General features: G+C 45.3%; 1 protein-coding gene across 2 annotated transcripts in view; it reads right to left on the bottom strand.

Moving 5' to 3' along the window:
- Positions 1–1,560: 1,560 nt before the first annotated feature.
- Positions 1,561–13,487, bottom strand: part of LOC129380647 (venom metalloproteinase antarease-like TpachMP_B) — a 53,198-nt gene continuing 41,271 nt past the window's right edge. The window contains exons 8-12 of one of the 2 annotated variants that reach the window (XM_072285120.1): positions 8,504–8,648; positions 8,151–8,279; positions 6,504–6,681; positions 4,628–4,681; positions 1,561–1,879 (exon numbers count right to left, since the gene is read on the bottom strand). In XM_072285120.1, coding sequence (XP_072141221.1) covers positions 6,568–6,681; positions 8,151–8,279; positions 8,504–8,648 — 388 coding nt within the window. In that variant the 3' untranslated portion in view covers positions 1,561–1,879; positions 4,628–4,681; positions 6,504–6,567. The remainder of the gene's footprint in view (positions 1,880–4,627; positions 4,682–6,503; positions 6,682–8,150; positions 8,280–8,503; positions 8,649–13,487) is intronic. The other variant, XM_072285121.1, reaches the window with a different exon arrangement.

Raw genomic sequence — 13,487 nt, forward strand, 5'->3', positions numbered from 1 at the left:
TTTCTGTAGTTGCGACAAGAATTCCTGTTGTCTTTTTCAACTGGGTACGACGAAGTTTTTTTTCGGCACATTGGGAAACGTAGCTGAAGAGTGGCACAATACACTCTCTAACGCATGCCTAAGGTTTTGTTTGTATCAGCTGTATTGATTCCACACTAATTTAACATCACACGGATATTTGTCATTGTGGGTAGCTCCATTCGGCTAAGTTTTATATTGGTGTCATTTCGGTTACGCCAGAAGAGCATCTTAATATTGAGAAACTAGTAAAATGCTCTTATCAACACGGCGGAGCACATGAAACTGAATTTTTTTCAAAGGTAGATAATTAACTTACATAATTTGAATTTCGTCGAAACACAACTTATAACATGCCCATTATTTTCGCCAGCAATAAACAAGGTGCTTTGCTTATTTCACGCAGAAAAGCGGAAACACCAAGTTTGAAGCACTTATGCCGCATAAAATAAGGAAAAACAGATTATTCAGTGGTTTCAGCAACACTTTTGTTTAGGCCAGGAACGTGAATGTTTGCTACAAATTAGACTAAACATTCCTCCAGCGTTCTCCGAATTCGAGGTTTGTTTCTAGTACACTTGTTTTAGGACTGTGCCAAACTAGGCAAATAACAGAAATGTGACACTCTATAAACCGAGAATAAATATTTTTCTACACATGCTGTAAATTTTCCACACACATTTAACAGTTTTCGTTCGTCGCTCACAACATGCTTCCTACTTCAACAAAATAGGAACACCATGTCTCGCCCCGTTCACCGTGAAGATAGGGGAAATCAACTTGTTGCCTCGTCTAACGCACAGAAATTTGATTTCAGAAAATATTATGCAAGCACATATTTACCCTACACGCACTAAATGTTCCCTGCACGTTACTAGAAGCACTGCCCTAATTTCGTGTAAATACAGCTCACGCTTTCTCGTCCCAGAGTGGGATTTAGGCGTGTAATACAACACCTTCGGATGCCACAATAACGAGAGTTTACTAATTGTCATTTAACCTCTAAGTGACACACACGGTGCACGTATTGGCTGCCCATTTCCACTGACATCCCCTCGTTTTCTTCAAGTATAAACTTTTTGAGTGGCGGAACTTTTTTGAGAAAGCCGGGAACAACTGTCGCAGGACGTTTTTGAGCGCTTCTAGTCACATTAACTGCTTCCCCGTAATATTTGAAACGACACATTTTATAGATCCCAAATGAACTTACTGCATCTGCCATAGAAGAACGATAGTGAGGGTCAGTTTCGGGCATTACACAACACACTGTCCGAGTGGCAATTCACTGTACTTATCTAGAGAAGTGCACGAGACGTTTCGTTATTGTAAAGATAGCAAGTGAAGTGTTGCGCATGATTGTTTAAGTACGGAGACCGGTGTTCGCACTATGGACAAGAGTCTTGTCGTAACAATCGGGGTACCGCATTGCTGCGTCCCAATACATGTTCTCTCATATCAGGCATATATGTCGGTAACTCAGGTGTAATACATGGGTGCACCAACATTTTGTTGGAACTCAACAAACTACACTCTACAGGTACATCTAGCTTTCTTCCAAAGGAGTCCTTTATTATCAGCTTACAGTGAAACACACTATTTTTTGTACATTCGTAAATAATAACGTGCAGAAGAAACTGCGTGCCTAGTTATTCCCATGTACCTGAGAAAATCAGACATAGCTCCTTAAATATCATACGGACAATCACTTAAAAATGCGCTTGAAATGTATTTAAGAAATCACAAAACGTCTTTTCTATATTCTGCGTAAGTGGATCATGAGTACTGGGAAGTTTCGCAAATATGACACCAACCAGTTTGAGTGATGTAAAAGGCAGTCTTAGTCTTCATAACTGTCTTCATCCTGTAAAAGTAAGAGAAGTTTTGCGGTAAGAAGTGCTGAACGAAAAGAAATGCTAAGCTCAACATCAACGTGGTTACGTTAAACATAATCTATTCTAATATCTCGGATTTATCTGATCAGATATTTGTTAGGCTTTATATGGGATTGGAAGTCAGAGAGGCAATTAGCGCTTTTCAGCTACGTAGCTACGGGATCGTTTCGGCTTGGTCATAGCATAATTTGAATGAGCACTTCCTATTGACTGAATCAGACTTCCCCCTATATTTCGTACCTTTACTAGAACTTTCCTTGTAATGTGACGCGAAGAAAGCGCTAGTAAAGCCTATTACCGAAGACTATCGTCGACATGGCGCCTATTTCAATTTCATTACAAATCATATTCTCTTGGCGCTATACCTAGAACCGTTGACTCTATCGCCTTTACTCGTCTTAACCCACCTCGTTCTTCGGTTTCACCGTGGGAAGATAGCCTTTGTCATCGCTGACGCCCCCGATACCGAGGCGCCGGGCGGAAAACTGCGCCGGTGGCAGATAGGCCTCAGTGTCCTTCTCCGGAATAGGAGGCGTGGCTCTTCGCTCATCGCGCATCATTTGTTTGACAGGGGCACGCCGCATCATGCCAACGCCGATCACAATCGCAGCGAAGATCACGGCGGCAGTGAGGCCGAGCCAGTACGTGAGGCTGGGATTGCGGCGATCAGGGGCGTCGCGAACAGGAGCGCGACTGTCGTTTCTATCCACAGTCGGTGCCATCACTGGCCACTGGCGCTTCTGCGTAGGCGCTGGAGTCTCCGGAAAGAGTTCGCCCAGCAACTCAGCTGCTTCCCTGGCAGGTGTCATTTTTAACGATGAAGTGCTCTCTTCCTGAGCTGCAGACGTAGACGTTGACGTTGTTGTCGACATCTTGGACTTCCTTCTTCTTCGTGGCTCATTTAGTGGGCCCACACGAATGATGATGATGATGCTGCGGGTGGTGCTGATGATGAGATGACTTAAGTGACCATGGCACCTACCCATATAAGGGAAACTTCGACATGCTATAGATCTATGACACGTCGCTAGGTATTAAATTTTTCTTTCAAATTCAGCATACTTTACCGTGTGATATGCAGAGGTTGTCGAGAAAAACGATTGCTCCATTCCCATGGACATGGGGGCGCCCTGGGTAAGGCTAAAACCCAAACTGTTTTACTGCGGTAGCAGTTATATGGACACCAAAGCAGTTTTTCGCCATCGTCATTGTTGGTTTCGGCCACCGTGACGGCCTGATTTGTTAGGCAAGGGCTGCATTATATAAATAACAATGTTGGTTTGACCTGGCTTAAGTATTTGACAGAATTATTCCTCGGAAGTTTTCACCATCACAATCGGCAAGTCATAGTCGTGAAGCATTTCATTAACATGGTACGCCTTTATTTGAAGTACTTCAATGAAAAACTCCACAAACATTATTACTGCTCACAATTTGAAAGGCATGTAATTTAACGGGCGCTGGGAGTCCAATTTACCGACAGCGTAGATGAGCTCGCGCGAATTCTTCACAGGTCGTACTGGGCTTTCTAGTGCCTTCAAGAGTTACTCGAATTTCGGCGCTTCTACTGTCTATTCTGACGAAGGTTCCGAACATGAATTGGCACAATAAAATTCACTTAAGCCTGAAACTGATGCCCAATCGGATAGTTTGACTCAGAGAGCTATAGCAAGCACTGCGCTCCGCCTTCCACTGCAGCCATTGGCAATGCACGCACACACAATGTGAGCACACCAGCGTTCCTGCTAAGCTGTTGTGTATGCTCTTGTCTGTGCAGTAAACGTTAAGCTAGCACTATCCATTATTTCGTGGGGAGCTTGCTAATGGTGATGCTCGCACCTTGTGCAGCGTCGGGTTGCGGGGCCTGCAACGCCACTGGTGGTGCTGATGACGCCAAATTTCTCACACGCCTGGTAGCTTTCTGGGTGCTGTTCATTCTAGGCAGCAGGCGCTATCTTGTGCAGAGCATCACGACACCATTTTGCACCCATGCATAGTTAGAACACAAGCCAAGGAGTTCAGGTCTGATGCTAAACCTCGCCATCCATGTCAATGCTGTGCCCTTCGTGGGAAACCTCTGAACATTTTTTTCAGAGCGTAGCTCTGCGGCGAGCGTCAGCGTAACCGAACGAACGAACGCCGTGAAAGAAGAAAGATTGAACGCGGAGCGCAGCGGGTGGCTGGAAGACGCGGAGGAGGAGGGTATGGTAAAAGCGTGAGAAGGAAAGCATAGTACGGCGACAATGGCTACGAGATGGCGCTAGAGTAGCGCGCATTGTCTTGGAGGTCTCTCTGCGGCGGCTGCTGCTGTAAATCGCGTCCACGTGCCACCCACGCGCTGGCCACATGCACTGGCCCCACGCGCTGGCTCTCGCACTCTCCGATTTAGTGCTACAGTAGCGCCACAATTCGCTCCCTCTGCATCGTGCCGCACGAGATAGATTGTCCGCGCCTGCCAGAATATCGCGAAATGAAAACACGTATAGAGCTGCGCTCAAATTTCTCATTAGGAAGCACCGTAATCGTCCGTGGATTGTTCTTTGTATAGTGTAAGTTTTCATGGCGCTGTTTGCTTAGCGTGTGGTTATTAGGACTTATCGTTCGTTGGTCGCAGATAGTAAGGCCTGCGAAATGAACCGCGACTCGTAGAGCGGGAAAGCAGCTTCCCTCGTGTAAGTCGCTGCCGCTGTATGCCAATTTAGAAGAAATTTGCTTACTTTCATTTGTCTATTCTCCAAAAGTCATCCTGGCTTCGTTTCTCTTGCACATACCTGCAGAAATAGTTTAACCCCAGAAGTGTTCATAGATCTGAGACCTTGTCTTTTCTTTATTCTTAGCTTGTTTCACTGTATATTAGATGAAAAATTGTTACCATGGCTGGCTTGTGTAATATCTATGATAAGGTAGTGCTACCAGATATGACACCTGCTTTCTCGCTGAGGAAATTTTGTCTGAGCACATTATGTCATCACACTGGCTGACCTCTAGCTATAAATAAGGAGTACTCACGCAGCTGTGTCTAAAAGAAGGTGGTTATCATAATAAAAGAATTTGTAAAGAAAGGCTGAAGAAAACAATGTTCTTGCTTCACTATGCGGCAAGGTCCCGTAAGCTGACAAATGTTTTGAAGTCGTTCTTTTAAGCTGATTCCAGACTTTTACTTAGCTTAAATGTACACTAAAGGCAAGTAATAAGTCGATGTGCACAGTTTAAATACCATTCCAGAAAGCTCGCAACACATGTTTCGCACAAGAAAGAACTTAGTTTGCGCTAAAATTGCATCTGAAGGGTCGAAATACATTTTTTTTTAAATTCAAATCTCCCGTCACTCAACCGGGAGAGTGGTGATGTTGCATACGCCATCACCAGCTTTTGGTGCTGTCCGGGAGTAAAACTGCGCCCGACAGATGGCGCAACCAAGCCAAGCTAGAGCGGTGGATTCGCTGTTCCAGCTGCTTTGTGGACAAGTGGCGTAAACAGTTCGGGCATCCTGCGACATTACATGGAAGTAGAAGTCTCTGCTTCTTGCAGTTTGTGCGAGTTCCGCGAGCCAGCAAAACCAGCGCAGCACTACGCGATAACGAAAGTACTATAACGCGAAAGCGTGGGCGGCGCGGATTCGAGCGAAAACGAGACGTTTCAACCGCACGTGTTGTTGTCAAGGATAATTTCAATGAGTTCTTTTTTCTAAAGTTGAAATACGACTGGATAAGTAGAATTTTATTTCGTCTGATAATACAGGAATATGTTTCGCAACCAGTGGTTGAGTACAAATGACAGATATCAAATGAGGAGTGCTTTCGTCATCAGGCTAGTACTTGAATGTCACAGGGGAGTCTCAAATCAGGCCCGGTATATACCTGAATTTCTCGGTTATTTACACCTGGTCGCGATAATATTGATGCCGTAGAGATTCTCGAGCACTAGCCTATCACTTTAGCTCGACTAAATATTTCCCTTTAGTGTCTGTTTAAAGCAGGTGTCAATATTTTTAACCATAGGTGTAATTTTCGTTCACATTTTCCGTACTCTAAAAAAAAAAAAAACAGTGCCACCATGGCCACAAGACTTCAAAACACAATTTTACGTCTCCACTATGTTAACACTTTCGCTAAAGCTATCGCAGAAACAGAAGATATACTACACAACTACACTCATAGGTAAACCGCTGCATGTAATTTGTGCTCACAATAATCGCGACAGTTGCTCATGTTTTAAGAGAAGAGAATGCGAATGCATACTTGTAATGTTCTAGGATAACCATCTGTACCGCAGCTTTGGTGTTGGTCGCTAGTGTGGGGATAGTCTAGCAGCATGCCCACTGGATTTTTCTGCCTGTTAGCTCTGGTTTCAGAGGTCAACATGCACCGTTTTTTGCAGAAGAATGCATTCGGCCACCCACCCATTCCCCAATTTAGAACCACTATATGCTCTGCGACATATCCAAGAAGCGGTATACATAATAGCACAAATTAAAGGAAGAAATTTTGAAACCGAAGCTCTTGAAAAACAAGTGCTGCGCAATACTACGGCGCCTAGCATGGTAAATCGTACGCAGGAAAATTCAGGCGCACATATGCACTTAACATTTACCTTCGGCGCTACGCCTCTTCTCGCCTCTATAATAAAGCGGCCCGAAATAATGTGATGGCAGTGTTTATTCATCAATAGCTAGATCTGATATAAGTCGGCGATTGGCAAGTTCCTTCACTTGTTGGTGAAAGGGCTTTCCTTTCGTAGGGATATCTCTACATAGGCCTTTAATGCACACCTGAAAAAAAGAGAATTGATTTATATTTCTTTAACAGACTCTTTAGAGGCTGGCAGGGGGCACATGTTGCACTAAAAACAGCTTGAACATTCAACCAATATGGTAAAGTGCCAATAGAATGATCACTGCTTGCATTTTGAACTTGCACAATGGCTTATTATCAATACAACGAAGGTTGCAACTGGTGGTCTACGATCCGTTTAATACCCACTTTCGAAACAACGACTATGAAACAACGACACTCGACATTCGAAATGACGACTCTGACAAACATAAGGCTCGGAGAGCTTGAAGTATGCGGTGGTGATATTATTCGCAGGATCTTTTCGGTCGCATATATGTGTTTATTACACCTGCCATACATTGGATCCTGTTAGAATTTGGTTTCCTTAATATGTTCCGGAACACCAGATCATCAGGTCCGCGTGATGCAGTCATGGCAAACGTTAGCTATCATCATCCCGATCATTCCCATCAGAAGTGAGCATACCGCTGTCATTCTCTATCCAGACCCGGAACAGATGCATGTAAATCTATCTGAGTTAGTTATGCTCGCTGCTACAGGTAATATCGGCAATTATTTCCAACGTAGGCTAAGACAATGCTGTTATTTACAAATATAAGTTTCCTGCATGTTCGCAGAGAACTTTTTTCCAGGGCGTAGATTTTTTCTGCATGAAGGGGGCCAGAAAGGCTAATTTTCTCACTTTTTTAAATGGACGAGGTCACGTGGATTCTGTCGTCTTCTGTAATGTATGATCATGCCGCATCGTGCTAGGCTGCATCTACGTTTGTAGAAAGCAACCATACAGCTCTACGAGCTGATCTGACGCTATTATTTAATTTTCTACAATAATGACTTGTCAACAAACAAAGTTATTATATTGCCTTGCTCGAAGCGGCCTAGATATGTTTTCAGTATGACAAGTCATTTTTGCACGGGTTACCGCAAATATTCTACGGTTTGCATTAGAATTCCATATCATTGACGATAAAGAAGGTAGAGTGTCTTTAATCGTCAGTTTTATTGCGCAGGTTAATTATCAGCTGCTTATTGCTGCTCGTAAATGCTTATAATAATACGTCTGTTACCATGCTACGGGAATTCAGGTTTTTCAAGAGGAGCCGATTTATGCTTCTAATACGGCGTACAAAAAAAAGCGATGTGGAAGTAGACATGACTACGTTGTCCATCAAAACAAGCAATTGTCGTGGCGGCGATTGTGCAATAGAAAAGCAATCTTATAATATGCTTGTCTATCGAAGTTCTTTAAATGATGCTGGGATGGTTGTTTACTTCACACATGGATGCATCAACTCGCAGAGCCAAATAATTTGCCTTTATTCTTAATCTTGAAGCAAATTTACTATACTATGGGGCAAACTAAAAGAATATCTATAACAAAAATTATTACTCACGCATGTATGGATAAAGTGATTGTGTGGAAGTACAGCAAAGACCGGCTTACCTGCTTGCTCGTTTCGCTACAAGGTGTGTAATCAGGTGCGGGATCTATTTTGTATTCTTTTTCGCCATTAGAATCAATTGTCATGCACACCAAATAACATTTTTCAATGTTGTAGTCAGAATTGTAATTCTATAAAGAAAAAAGAAACATTTGTGCAGATCTTAGATAAATTTTAAATGAAATTGAAATTTCATTGATATGCATTGTTCTGGTTACTCGAATGGCCTTTTGTGCTTCAAGGCACAAAGAATTAAGCTTGTCGACAAACCTCCAATTCTTTTCTCTTCAGAAAGCGACACAACCAATTTAATTGTATTGTTAAGCAATATACATTCGTGAGAAAGGAGACTTACCGGCATATATTCTACAGTTGCGGCGTCTTTGTAACGATAATTGCAGTATTTGCTTGCGTTTAATAAGGGCTTTCTCAAAAGTGCTTCGAAAATTGGAAGTGAGCGTCGTGGCTCCGTATTTAGAAGACACGCAGCCTCTGGAGTTCTGAAAAATAAGGCAAATGTTAAAAAAAAATTAAATTAGATTATGGGGTTTTATGTGCCAAAACCACTTTCTGATTATGAGGCACGCCGTAGTGGAGGACTCCGGAAATTTCGACCACCTGGGGTTCTTTAACGTGCACCTAAATCTAAGTACACGGGTGTTTTCGCATTTCGCCGCCATGGAGATGCGGCCGCCGAGGCCGGGAGGCAAAATATTTAGGCAAGATATACTTTACATCCTGATCATCCTTAAAAGTTCTTAAAGCTGCAAAAATAGAAAATGTGCTCATCTTAGTTGGTGAAAAGGAACATTATCGCAAACAATATGTCAACACACACGGAAAGAAAAGCCATTTACGATCGCTGCACTCGCAAATGTTAATTAGCGGGAACAGTTTTGCATATATATATATATCCTTCTCGCGAAAGCGCACAACAAAAATGCAAGAACCTCGCAGGTTGCAAACATGCAGGTGAAAGGCTGTTGCGCAAGAAGACGGCCTCTGATGTAATAAGTGCGTTCGATGGCTTTCTTGTATAACAATCTCCACTTCCTTTTTATAAAAATGGATTCCAATGCAAGTCTTTAAGAAGCGTTACCACTGCTACCCAGAATGGTAGTCTTCGAAAAACAAGCATCACACCCATCCTCAGTAACGTGGTACACCCTAGGTGCGCCTTTGTCCCTTTTCGTGCTTAGATTTTGCGCATGCTGCCTTAAGTGGTAGTTTACGCAACGTTCGGTTTTGGCGATTCACACTTTGCCGCCAAACATAGGGATGGCATAAACCACACCTCAGCAAAAGGCGACGACTTCTCATGCTTTTTGCCAGCACCTCGCCTGTTTCCATGGCAAATTCGAGGGTACACCTCAGAAAGCTGGTTTGAAAGAGAAAAAAAACTACAGGGACACCGTGAAGGCTGGCAGCCTTTTTTAAGGTTGTGTAACACTTCGTGAACAAATCGCATAACTTCCGGCCTCAGCTTTGAACGCTGGGCCTGTGGCTTTACCCTTCGTTCTTCACGCTTTACATCTCGTAGAGGTGTCTCAGCTAAAGCATTCACGACCGACAAAGGGAAGCCAGCTGCCAGAATACCACCTACCTGGCTATTAACGGTGGACTGCACTTGGTCTGAGCGTTGAGGGGTTTGTAATGTATGATGTTTTGCTGAGATTTTATGTCTATGTTTTTATTTATAGGTCGTTGGAGCGCGTTTTTAATGCGGTGTGTGTGTGCGCATGGGGAGTTTTAAAGATTACTAGGTGTCTGCTGACTTTTAGTGCCTCTAAATGAAGAGGGTGACGTTACATCGCTTGATATCATTTAAAAAGACACAGACAGACAACGAACTTCATTTGATATCGAGAAGCTACTGTCAGGACCCACTAACTGGATGTCTTTGTAGCCGCTGGCCGCGCCCACGCAGAGGACGGAACGCCATGAGGCTCCGCCATTTCCTGGTCCCTCTTGATAGCTTAGGCTTCCTTTCGGAGCACCGTGCTTCTGTTGGCCTCCTCCCATTGGGCTTCGCTGGAGAAAAAGTCATTAGGAAATGCCGGATATCGCCAGAGCATGTGAGCCTTAGAGCAAAAGGTTTCTCTGCAGTCGGGACAACTAGGGTCCCCATCCGAATTTATCTTACTGAGTGATCCCCGCGACGGAAAAGATCCCGTCGGCAACGTTCTTAGAGTAGCTGACGGACCTCTTCCGCGCTTCGGGTGAGGAAGAGGATAAACTCTCCTACCAAGTTGGTAATGTTTAGTAAGTTCAGTAAATGTGAGAAGTGGATCGTTCTGCTGAGTCCCTTCCTGCCCCTCCGGAGCCTCCAGACCGTCGCGGCGCGTGTGTTTTCTCGCATGGCCGTAAGACAGCTCGTTGAAGTTTGGGAAGTCTTCCAGAATGTTCGACCGCACGTGTGCGGGGAACCACGTGATATAACGAGAACCGGGGCAAGCCCTTTTCTCTAGAGTATAGGCACCCTCTCGAGCGAGGTTACCCTATTCGAAAGCTCTGATTGCGTCTCTCGAGTCGGTCTAAATGAAGGAACGATCTGGGTCACACAAGGCCAGTGCAACCACAATTTGCTCTGCTATACTCGAGGTGGCCGCTCTTACCGAGGTGGAGAAGCAAAACACCCCCCGCCCATCTACAACCGACAACGCGAACCTTCTCTTATTTCCGTATTGCGCCGCGTCGACAAAGAACTTTCTTCAAGATGGACCGTGCACAGGCGTTACGTCTACCCTCGTCATGCTGTGGATGTACGTTTCGCGAGAGGGGCCTCATCAGGTGTGTCGCCCTCGTTTCCCGTGTCAGTGTTATGAGCCCGTCCTTCATTATCCTAGAAGCCATGCGAACATCGTCAGGAATTCGCCCGCCAGCCTTGCTCGACGATAGCCTAATCACCTGGGCAGTGACCTGCGCCTCTATGGTCTCTTCTATGTTATTGTGCATCCCGAGTTCGTCAAGCCTGCCGGAGCTCGTAGCAATAGGTAAGCCTAGCACTCTCTTGATGCTCTTGGGCATTAGAGTATTTAACTTTGTGTTTTACGTTTTTGTCCATACTAGAGCTGATGCCACATAGTTAATATGGTTCATGAGAAAGGCTTGGTACGTCCGAGGGAGGTTGTATTCACCTAACCATTCTTTTGGTTGGACAACGTAGCGATTACCCGGAGCATATTCTCCGTCTTAGCTGTAACGTGGGTAATTTTTCTGGCATTACAGCCCCTCGCGTCTATGAGCAGGTCTAAGATTTTAACTGAGTCGACTATGTGCATTTTCTGACCATTATTCGTGTATAATACCACGGGTAGCTGGTTAAATGAGTGTCAGACCCCTAACCCCAGCCTTGCGGATAAAGTAACAGTTCCGACTTACTAGAAGACAGCTTGAGACCCGTGTTCGCAAGGTAAGCGTCGGTCTCCTCCAAGGCCCCTTGTAGACCGCTAGGAAAGTCTCTCCCTTTTCGCTAGGGATCTACTCTTTCAATTGTAGAGCACCGCCCTGATCTCCAAGTCGGTGAAGGACTCGTCCAGCTCCTCCACCGTCGCGCACTCGATCTGGGGGTAATCTTCTTTCTGCGTCGGCCCTATTGGAAGATATCTATCCGCGACCGCATTCAAAAGAGACGGTTCAGTACATCCCTCCTGTTTGTACATGTGTATGACTTTACCAAGTGTTTGCCTTTGATTCCACTTGGTCTGCGCGTCACACAGGAGGTGCTTGAGGAGGTTCCACTTCTCTCCTGAATGCATGGACCCGTCTAATGACGCGCAGACCTTGTCCCATTGTAGCCTATTCATCTGCGTGCAATATCTCTTGATCTCTCTATTAAGCTCCGCAACCTTTTTCTTCAGCTTGCGGTTTAGCCGTGTAATTTTCCACCTCATCAGAATTGAGGACTTCGCTTCCAACAGGGTTTGCTAGGTGCGGGTCCATTCTTAAGACCTCCGCTTCCGTTTTTACTACCTTAGTAGCCCTCTCTACTTCCTCTGTGAGCGAGTCGATAGCCTCGCCAAACGAGTAAAACGTGCTCGTTCGCTCCTTCCTAAGTTTCCGGAACTCTTCTTAGTCTGTGACTCGAAATACCCTGGCCGGTCAGGCGTCCACCCTTAAGGTTACCACCGCTATGAAGTGCTCAGATTCTGCTTATTGGTCCACGTGACGGTACCTACGTTGTTTACACATTCGAAATCAGGCGTTATGTCTCGCACAACTGACGTTCCCAGCCTAGTGGGGAACCCTGGGTCGGTGATTACCGTAAACGCGAGATCATCCAGGATCCTCGCCAGGTTTTCTCATTTTACAGTCCGGCTGACTTAGCCCCATGCACTATGACTAGCGTTAAAGTCTCCGGCAACAATCAGGGGAGGGTGCTTGGCTATCGACGTTGCCTTCCTAAGCAGGGAGTTTAACGTCTGTCTCTGGTCCGACCGCGGGCTATAGACATTAGGCACAAAGACCCGCTGCTTAAGCCACTCGTGCTGTATAACCTCCAGGAAAATGTCCTCCAGCTTACCCCGTTCAGATTGGATTGGATGTTCAATAAAGGCAATTTTTTTTTCTGATCATCGTGGCTAGTCCTCTGCCTCCGTCGTTCGTGACCGACGTTGAAGCCAGAGAGGGTAGGAACGTCACATAATGTCTCCTGTAATCACAAAATCTGCAGTTTTTCCACCTCATTCGCCAAAAGTTGCTGTAGTGGAGCCTTGCGCTTTTGAAAACTAGTGTAGTTTCACTGCCAGCTTATCAGCTCTTTCTAATCGCCAGGCCTGGTGCTACATTACCATGCCTTGCTCCGCGCCCTGAGCAACCTCGGAGTGATTCATTACCTTGCTTTGCGCTCGGATCTTGGCTTTGGCCCTAATCGCCGCCTTTTATTCTAGTACCGTTACACTTTGGGGGGGGGGGGGGACCGAATCTTTATGCTTTTCTGATTTTCTCTACTTATCCTGAGTAATTTCTCCATCATTCTTTTCTGAGCCGCTCCCTCAAACGTTTCCGTGACGCTCTCATCTTTGAGGGCCTTAAGCTTTCCTTGAGTGAGTCCTACGCGGAGTATATGCTCGACTACCTGTGGCGTCTGGTCACTTGCCACTATTTCACTGGGCTTGGGGTTGGCCTTGGCGGCTTTGAGTTGGGGTACCTCCTATCTAAGCTCCTTAACTTCCTTAAATAATGCGTCATCATGTGACGTACTACCATGATCTGGCGAAGCCGACCGCGTTACCTCCATGGGTTTCTGTTGGTCCTCCGACGTCTTCCCTTTGACACATCTACCCAGGTAGGCTCTTCCAGGATCCTCACGCTGCAAACCGAGCGCCCTCTGAATCAAT

The sequence above is a fragment of the Dermacentor andersoni genome, chromosome 10, assembly GCF_023375885.2.
Source record: "Dermacentor andersoni chromosome 10, qqDerAnde1_hic_scaffold, whole genome shotgun sequence".
In the NCBI taxonomy this organism is placed as follows: domain Eukaryota; kingdom Metazoa; phylum Arthropoda; class Arachnida; order Ixodida; family Ixodidae; genus Dermacentor; species Dermacentor andersoni.